At 39.4% G+C, this 10,081-nt stretch overlaps 1 protein-coding gene across 1 annotated transcript in view; it reads left to right on the plus strand.

The window, feature by feature from the left end:
• The window catches only part of TTLL5 (tubulin tyrosine ligase-like family, member 5), a gene marked incomplete at both ends in the record, with an annotated part of 79,119 nt that overhangs the window by 32,440 nt on the left and 36,598 nt on the right, over window positions 1-10,081 (plus strand). The window contains 6 exons of the mRNA XM_009700008.1: window positions 201-282; window positions 1,837-1,898; window positions 2,655-2,746; window positions 6,051-6,092; window positions 9,220-9,333; window positions 9,702-9,793. Of these exons, the coding sequence (XP_009698310.1) occupies window positions 201-282; window positions 1,837-1,898; window positions 2,655-2,746; window positions 6,051-6,092; window positions 9,220-9,333; window positions 9,702-9,793 (484 nt within the window). The remainder of the gene's footprint in view (window positions 1-200; window positions 283-1,836; window positions 1,899-2,654; window positions 2,747-6,050; window positions 6,093-9,219; window positions 9,334-9,701; window positions 9,794-10,081) is intronic.

The following is a 10,081-nucleotide window of genomic DNA, read 5'->3' on the forward strand; positions in this document are numbered from 1 at the left end:
AAACAATATATTTAATCCTGATTCTAAGGAAGTGAAATTTCCTACTTGTGGAACGTTATTATTTGTTCAGCCCTAGAGAGTTCACTGGATTGAACATAAATTGTATCGATAGAAGTGACCTGATAGAGACTAATGTTAGACCTTAACTGAATGCTTAAAGGTGGAGTAAAGTAAAGTTACAGTGTCTGCTGCATTTTCAGAGCTATATGGTTTTGATGTCCTTATTGATGACACTCTCAAGCCCTGGCTGTTGGAAGTGAACCTATCCCCATCATTGGCCTGGTAAGTGATTCCCAGTTTAATATGAAACTGGAACTGTTGCTAGAAATGGTTGTCCTTGAAACTTGCGGTCCTAGGAGGGCATGATTTCATGATGCCTGCAGAGTATTTGTTCCACTGCTAATTGACAGAGAGGATAGGGATAGTCCTTTCCTTTTCCCTTTGCGTAAACAAACTTATTGCAGCAGTAGGTTTTGAAAGAACCCGGTTGGGATTCCATTTTCTTTTTAATTATTTCTCCTCCACAGTCCGTCATCATTGTTAACACTTCATAATCTCCCATCATAGATGAATTTTGAAACTCTGCAGGCTATTGTGTAGGGTTTCAATCTGCTTGGCTGAGTGGAAACTTCAAGATTTTGGAGTCCAAGCAGACAGGCATTATGCTTGACTTGAGTATGTAGATGTATGCTTGGGCTCAAATTTTTGGTCTAGTACTCTCTTTAGATTTTAACTAAAGAGTGAGTGTTGGCTTGGCCCTTATGCTGACCCTCATACAGTAATGAAACTTGAAGATTTATGTTTGTAGATCTCTAACTATGTGTGTTTTCTGGACTAATGTTTAACTTTGCAGGAGCATAGATGCACAATACACTTTTGTAGTATTGTGAGTAATATTTCAGTTATGATGGTATAAATAAGCTTTAAGTTATATGTTCCTGGAATAGCCATATCTGACTTTCCTCTTTATTTTTGGTTGGCTTTTTTTTTGTTTTTTTCCTTTCTTTGTTCTGCATACAGATTTTTTCACACACTGTTCATAACCCTGGCTTCCCCAGTACACATTTTGTTTTCAGGTGCAACTAGAATGTTTACACAACACCTCATTTCCTGATTTGGTGATTTGTGCTCCTATACATACACACCAAATTATTTGCATCCTTTACTACTTAAAACTCTAACTCACACCTGCTTTGATCTGGTTTGTTATGATCGCCATTGTCTTCATCCAAGCTGTTGGCATCTATCACTGCGCTATAGAAGACGGCTGATTTCTCTGCTCCCAAGGCATCAAACTTTGCCTGTCTGATCTGAACTGTGTTCATTGATATTTTTTTAAATTTTTTTTCCCCCTCAGTATATAAAATTATGGATGCTTCCTATCTGTCCTCACTGTCTGATCTCTTCATATTTATCCCTAATCATTTGTTCCCATGCATTAGAACTAACCAATCTGAATTTATGGTTTGGTGGAAAAGGTGTAGGTAATTGTGGTTTTTAAGAATTCTACAACAGTAACCTCTATCTACTCCATGAAATGTAGCATAGATACATTCAGAGAAATTTTTTCTAGCCAAGCAGACTTAAAACAAGACCATACATTGCTGCATTAGAAGACTAAAGCTGTGAAAAAGGATAAACAGAAACGGATTGATCTGTTCCTGTTTCATCTTTACCTATATGTGTGAAAATCGCCTAATTTTCCTCACATGTTGATTATGTCTGTGTTAAGGACCAATACAAAGAAACTATATTGGAAGATATCTTGGATATTGATGCATTCCTGTCATTTAATGCCAGATAATTCCTCTTGTCCTCTGTTGCATGTGGGGACAGTGATGCTCCTTTGGACCTGAAGATCAAAGCTAGCATGCTCTCGGATATGTTCACTCTTGTAGGTGAGTGTAACAAAAAGCTCCTCCAATTTTTACCTCATTTAAAACCAATAAAAGGTAGGTTTATGAGCTGCATGCTATTAGATGTGTATAATAGAGGAGAACTCTAGTTAAGGAGAGTAACTGTATTTAGCACTGGGAAGTTATATGTGGACACTTCAGCTTCAGAACAATCTGGCTGTTTGTGATGCTTAGGTGGTATTAAGAGTCCCTAGTTTGGCATTTGAAGACAGTACTCTTTCTCTTTAGGAGGTGACTTCTATTTAGCCCTCAGAATCAGTATTCATGCATTTTTTTTTTATGTTGAATGTGTGGGTTTTGATTAGGCTATGTTAGAAGTGGAGTCATGGTTGTAAAAACTGTATGACTGTCCAGTGCACAGCCCCTTTTAGGCATCCCTAGTACATCTTGGTTCAGTTACTTGAAGCAAGTTACTCCTGATACTAATAGAGGCAGAATTGTCATCAGGTAGCCTCCTCAGCTATTTAAGAAAGGGAGCCTATCTCTATGCTGCTATTCAGTAACCCATCTTATTAAGTACTTGGTTTTGAAGCAAGTTCCAGTTTTATTAAAAAAATATAATGCAATGCACAGTTTGGGATTAAACAAAACAAGGTAGAAAAAAGAAAAGCATCCTTGTTGGTCCTTGGGCAGGGACAGGAAGGTCATGTATAGACTGAGATCATTAACAGGCATGCTAGGTTTGTATTTCAGGGTTTGCCTGTCTTAAAGTTCTCATGTGGCTCCTGATGCCCATAGGCTTCGTGTGCCAGGATCCAGGCCAACGGTCAAGCAGGGCCATTTATCATTCATCTGAATCTGTCAGGAGAAATCCGTACCAGAAGCTGCAGGTAAGTGACTTCAACAAGCCAGAGCTGAGGATAGCAGGAAAGTCATTCTCATTGAATTTGACTCACAGGTGAGAGAGCCAGTGAGTGAGTGAGGTTATCTGGATTTCTAGTGTAACTACAGAAGAGACTCAGGGGATGCACCTGAGCTATGGGCTGTTCAGCCACTTTTGTTTTGTTGTGTACAACAAGCTTCCAGAACCCTAGAGCTTTATGGATGTCTCAAAGACCTTCTTCTAGGTGGAAAGAGCTTTTTGCATTTGAAATTTCAGGCTTCTTTCCCATTCAGTCCTGGAATCTCTCCCTTCCTTTCCCTTGGACTGAGGCCTTGGACTGTGGATTGCTGTGACTGTCCATTACCTTTTCTACTGAGATAGTGCTTTCTTAGCACTGTAATGCTGAAGGGCAGTTGTTCTTTATCACCTTTTGGCTACAAGATGAGTTCCATAAATATCTGCAGAAGTGGAGCACTCAGAAAAGGCAGGGAGATCCGCTATGTCATTTGGACTTTCAAATGCATTTCTCCTCAGGCAAATAGGCAAACAGTGTATCCTAACACTCTTTGCAGCTGATGCATATGCTCCTGTGAGGGACATGCAACATGACTGTGTAGCTGACGTTCAGTTAGGAAAAGAAAAGCTGTTTTTGTTCAGTGACAAGAGTACCAATACACTGTCCATTTTGGTATAGGGAAAACTCACAGAAATTGCAACATTTTGCTTCTTGCTAAACTCAGAGTCTTGAGTCACTGGGAAAGAGGTGATTAGCTGGTAGGTGAGATTTGAGTATGTACAGGGTGCGTGGCTGAGTCCAAAGCTTCTAAGGCAAATTTGATAAGACAGGGTTTCATACAGAGCCCTCTGACCATAAAGGTGCTCTTTGCAGCAGACAAAAGGTATGTCAGGTAAATTAGGAACCATTCCAGAAAAAGTAACCTCCTCTCTTAGAGTAATGCAATCAGATCCTGATGATTTTGATGTCTTTTATCTGACAAATATTATACAAGACAGTCTCAGAAAGCAGATGCTCTCTATTAACCACTTCCCTTCACAGAAGGGGAAGGAGAGGAGAACAGGGAGAGAGACGTACGCGTTGGAAAATCAAAACAACTTTAATAAAACAATAGTAATGAAAATAATATAATAATATTCATGCTAATACTACTAATAAAAGGAATAGAAATATGTGAAACCAGTACTGAGCTTCCTGATGATGATTATGGGACTGCGTGCTGCGGTGACTTGCAGTGCTCATACGGTAGGGTGGGCACCCCGATGTCCCGGACTGGATCTGAGAGCAGATGGGAACCGGATCCAGGAATGCACAGATCGGAGGCAGGAGAGCGAGCAGAGTCCCACAGGGATGCCGGCCATAAAGGAAAGAGTACTGACCCCCGTGGTCCCTTAGCTTGATACTGAGTATCCATGTGTAGGGGATGGAATACTTCGCTGGTCAGTCCTTGGTCCCCAGTCCCCTCCGCAGCTTCCTGCAGGTGCGATCCTTTTCCACCTTCCCCCCTGCAGACCAGAGGAGAGCCCACAGTGACTCTGGTTCCTGTAGGAGCAAGCACACACACATGGGCCTTGCTGCGTAACACTCCCATTTCTACCCCAGCAACAACTACAGACATCAAGCACCATCAACTCTAAAAGCAGGCACTGCCTGAAAAACCTGTAGTCAGCTTCAGAGGGTGCAGTTACTTAGGAATAACTTAACTGAAGGAAAATCTACTGAAAAGAGAATTCATCCTGTTTTAGCCAAACCAGGACAATTGACCTATTGGGAGGCATTGAATTTTAAGGAGGCTTTAAATGTATAGGTTTATTTTGCTTAAAAAAACACAAATAGGTGTAAGGCGTGGCCAGTTGAAATGTGCAAAGATTTGTATGACAGAACAATGGTTAGGAAGTGGGATTGACTTACCTTTTGGGACAGGTGTTCCCCCTTACCTATGTTTACCAGGAGCAGACTTCGAATCCAGTGATAAAGTTTTATAGCATGCTTTTCTTAAGTACCTAAATGGAAATCCCATGGTTAAATAGGTGTATAGATCTTTCCATAGTTCAATAATATTTTGGCCTGCTCTTTCCTGAAAGCATTTTATCTCAGATTGTTAGATCTTTGATACTCCTGTTGCATTCTCAGTTGCAAAGGGTACTTTGAACCTCATTTGTTTTTCTTAATTCCTTCATGATGTCTTAGGTTTTGATCGTTCACGTAGGCCATCTTCAATCATTGTAAAAATTGCTTCTGGGGAAAGAAATGCTGATACCGGCATTCTTAGTCATGAGATAATTATTCTGTTTTCTGAGTTTCATCAGACTGCACTGCGAGTTCCTTGTGCAATTTCTTTGGTTTGACTCTGAGCATTTCTCCCTCGAGGGAGACGAACAATTTAGCCATTTCCTTTTTAACTTATTGTTGATTTGGGTTGGAGCTCTTTCAATTAATCATAAGCAATAAAGGGACCTTGATGTGTTTTGTATAGACCAACTATAGAGAAGAACTTGGCAGTAGCAGAGCTAGATATGATAGATAGGTCTCTTGAGAATCCTTTCTTACATCATTTGCTCCTCTTGGGCATTGGAGAGGAGGAAGGCAGCCTGAATACCACTGAAGGCAAAAAAAAATCCAAGCTCCTGTGATAATAGTTTTCTTTTGAACCTAGCCCTGTCATTAAACTGGTCTTGCTTGTGGGCCTGATGCCAGATAAGTAATACAGGGTACTTCTTGACATTCTGCTGATGTTTCTACACCTGTTTTGGAATGTTAAATAGTATCTTGTTTCTCCACAAGAACAGAAATATTGTTGAGATATTTAAATGAAATGGCTTCTGGAATTTCAGGATTTTTACTATTTTATTTTTTTTTTACCCTCTCTGTTCTATGAACAATTCTGCTTGACAGCATCTGTTTCTCCTTAATACATAGCTATTAAATATTTTCCTCTGGGTAACTCTTACCTTATAAAAATACGAATTTTAGTCATCAGAATTGAGTTCATGCATCCATTCTGCGGAGTTCTTTTCTGTGTGCTTTTGAACATGATGTGTGTGTCCAGATGCGTTCTGCACAGTTGAACATATCTGAGGTTAGGATTAGTGCTGCATTTGGAATGGGGACAGGATATATTTGTGGAAGATATGAGGAAGATCTGAACTGAAATGATAGAAGCTGTTAGCTGTATCTCTGGACTTCAGTTATACCCTTTTGCTTTAGGGTTCTCACCATTCCTCTGCAACTCCGGCAGGGATGGTAGTGTCTGGGAGAACACAAGGTTTTTACTCTCTTTGTGTATCTCTTGCAGCGTCCTGTGTCTGCGCAGTCACAAACAGGAAATACCAGATTGGTAAGTACCCTTCAGCCCCCTTCACCAATATAAGGGATGCAATCTCAAATGTTACTTTGTACAATACTTTTGGTGCAATTTTGGTCCCAAAATGTGTTTTGCAGCTAAGTAACCTGGGGCGGGGACGGGGGGAAGTCAACAAGAAAAGAGGAGATGGAAGGTACTGGCATATGTTTCCATGTGGCAAGAGCAAAAGTTGGAAAAACATTTACATCAGTTCTAGCAGCTTTAAAAAAGAGCAGATGAAGCTGAGAGTCAAGGTCTGCTGGGTCAAATCCCTCAAAGTTTGTAAGCCTACAAATATTTCTGAACTGCATTTAAAAGAAGTTGGATATAGATGTTTAAAGATAAAGTTGTCACTCTGGTCATCAAATGACGAAGATCATGGCAGAGCAGTGTTCTGGATTTGATAGGTCCTTGAAAAGGAAAGTGCAAAAATAAAAGAAGAACTAGTGAAAGCAGCAGCAAATAGGAGTGTTACACCAAAACTGAGGGGGAGGAGGGATTTTTGTCCTGTGTACTACAGGGGATGGAATAAGTCTGAATGATAAGGATAGCACAGGAGAATCTGAATTGACAAAACTCAAATGGCCCCATAAGAGAAGTGGTTATTTTCTGTGAGACAGTCATCTGAAAGAAACTGCAAATATTTGAGAGTGAACTGGATCAAAATAGATAGAGAGATAAGAAGGATTTCTTAAAGATAATGCAAAAATGTGGAACTATCATTAGCGTAAGTCAGACTGATCCACCTTTCTAAGTGTCATATTTGGCACCCTCCTTGCAAGCCATATGGACAAATTAGTGTTCACAATTCTAAGCACCTGTCTTTGTGGGGACACGGTAGGCATTATTTTGCTGCTGGGCTTCCTGCATGAACGTAATAGCGATGATGCTTTTTTTTTTTTTGAAGTTTCCCAGCAGGAAAGAAGGTAGGACAGATGGAATCATCTTAAGAACCTAATTTATTCTATGCACTGATGTTTATGGCATTCTGTGTAAGTTTAGCTGAGGCTAAGAGAAGAGAGTCTTATTGAATGATGAGATTTCATAGAGAATAGGAAGGATCTTTGTGCCAGCTGCTGTCAGTGCTTAGTATAATTAGAACCAGAGATGTTTTCAGAATTTGGAGATAAAACAAAGTGGTTGGATTTATCTGTACTTTTAAAGATAAGCTGGGTCAAAGAGGAAACAAGATCTTTATGAAGTTGGAGACATTTCTGTGCTGCAGCCAGAGAGAATTCTGCAGTAAAACACTGAAAAAGCATTTGTGCAGGAAGTTCAGTAAAGTTACAGTTTTTCTCTCGCATTTTGATAGTAGCGTAGTTTGTTCTTAAGTAGGAGCCAGAGCTGCCAATAAGTAAGCATACATTTTCTGTTTGTAATCAATGAAGTCATCTCCATTGTATCAAGACAATGGAGAATATTTCATTGAAGTATTTCCTTGGTAAAGGAGGTCATCTGATAGGATGAAAAATTTCCTGTAATATTGTATTTGAGCAGCAGTTCTCACATGATAGTTGTTAAGGTAGCATCAGGAAATGTTTTTTAAGAGCAGGTTACCTACCAGGAGATTTTAGAGGAAGTTATTAAGCAAAGTTGTTGAGCTATGCTTTTGAAATGGAAGAAAGCTTAGGAAGAAAGATTAAGAGCCTTTCAGCTTCATGCAATCTACAGCATCAAGCAAACCTGTTTGACTACTGGCATTTTGATTTTTTTCTGCAAATGCTTGTGTCTCCTACCTTCTCATCCAGATTGTCTTGTTTTATCTTGTTTTATTTTTCATTTAACTTTTTAATTTTAATTTTTATTAAAATATTAAAATATTTTTGTTACTTATTAAAATATTTTTTAATTTAATCAGTTTTCATTAGGCTTAACAAAAAGTTTCAGCTGGCATCTGCTATGTCTGTTTTCTCTTTGGATCCTTCTGTGCCAATCACTGCAGTATAACGCATTCTAGTGCAATGCTGTTGCTTCTGCAATTGTTTCATCTGCAGATTCTGAATAGCCACTTGTGACTTCTAATGAAACAGAATGGAATTCAATTCCAATAGTCCTTACAAATAAAGATACAACATGCTCTTGCCATGAGTTTTATTTGTATTTGAGCAGTATGGGATATTCCCCTGGATTTATCCAGGTTAAGTTTTCTGTCATGTCTTACTGTTGTTTCTAGATTAAGGAGGCTCTCTGTGCATTCTTTGCTGAATATAGTGCTAAAAGAAAATGTGAATTTTGTATGAAGGCATGAGGCCTTCTCAGCTGAACTCTGTTAATGCTATTTTTACGGAGGTAGTTTGTCTGAACTGGGCCTAAGACCAGCTAAAGTGTACTTGAGAACACATTCAAAGATTTTAGTCTTGCTGGGGTTTTAAGATTTTATAATCCTGCTAATTTGAAGACACTTTGGATTCCTGTCCTTTGTTAGAATTGATCAGGACTGCCCATCAGATTAAGAATGAGCTTTGAGAGACTGTCTGCAAATTATTTCTTTTCTTATTTTCTAAATTTTGCATGTGTATGCAAATTTGCATGATGTATCTACATACCTATACAAGATCTGTCTGTTAAATGTAAGAATTAGCAAGCTGAATTAGCAAGCAGTATAGTAGCAAAAAAACCAAACAGGTGGTGAACTGAACTTTTCACTTTTTCCATGTAACTTTATCTCATCAGTGAATTACAGTTCTGTTCTTCTAGTGTAGCAACACAACTGGAACAGAGAATCATGGTTCTGGTACCATTGAGATGTGAATCCAAGTGTATTTGGGGCCTGTGAGTGTAAATACTGGCTCTAGTGCCCCTTTTCTATATGAAGTCCTGACTTTGGTGTTTTTGAGTATATCATGTTTTTCTGGAAGGGGCCAGGGGTGTAAGTACTGACACTGATGCCTGAATTGAGTCCTGCTGTGCTAAAAACTGGGAATGTGAATACTCACACTTAGTACCTACTGGGGTGCAGACTCTTCAACAGCTGGAGTGTGGAATTGTGAATTCCGGCTGTAGTAGTCTGGAGTGTAGTTTCTGCTGGGAATGGGGTCCTGGAATTTGAAAGTAACTTTTTGTTTATAAAGTAAGTTTAGAGAGGAAAAGGGAAAAATCTGGATTCACCCTGTCTTTACAGCGTACCCGTCCTCTGTCTGCTAGCGATGCTGAAATTAAAAACCCGATACCCTCCAGCAGGGAAAAAGCAACGGGAAGACAAGGCAGCTCTGTGCTAGGTCTCTCCATGGAGGAGGTAAGTAGGCTGTTAAACATCTTTTATTTACCTTGGCTTTCATGCAGTACGTGGGGTTATTTGCTCAGCAAAGAGCAAGTGCATGTATATGAAAAACATGACAGAAGAAGTATAATTTTTGAAATGGAATTACTGAGTTTTACTGCTGGTACTGCCCTTGCCTTCAGTCATACCAGGCATAGCTGTGTGCTCTAAGCAGTGACAGACTCCTTCAGAATTTAAACGCAAGATATAGTTGCATACATACCCAGCCCACTCCCATGACTGCAGTAATACTTTTGTCCTCTGGAACTCAGATATTTTTCTAGGGTTCATTTTTCATTTTATCTACTTTGCTGGCTATTTTTTTTTCGTCTTATTATTCCAAGATAAAAGTTCTTCGTCGAGTGAGAGAGGAGAATGAACGGAGAGGAGGCTTCATCCGGATATTCCCTACCCCATTAACATGGGACCTTTATGGGTAAGAATAAGAATCCAATAGGATGACTCAGTGTTGCGCTGATGCTCTGTGTTGAGGGATATGCTGTGTTAGGTATATGTAGATCAACCAGCTTAGCAATCAGAAAGACACACATTGAGGGTTTTGGTAGAGTTTATTTTTGTGTTGAGGATGCTTTTTTCTGATCACTTGTCTTTAAATGCCGCTGCTTTGCCTAACTGCACCTCATGGAAGGCTATCAAGTGTTGATTCTAATGTTGCTTTTCTGTCAGAATAAAAATGTCTTCACTTCAGATAATCCATTCCTGC

The sequence above is a fragment of the Cariama cristata genome, unplaced genomic scaffold, assembly GCF_000690535.1.
Source record: "Cariama cristata isolate BGI_N322 unplaced genomic scaffold, ASM69053v1 scaffold16985, whole genome shotgun sequence".
In the NCBI taxonomy this organism is placed as follows: Eukaryota; Metazoa; Chordata; class Aves; order Cariamiformes; family Cariamidae; genus Cariama; species Cariama cristata.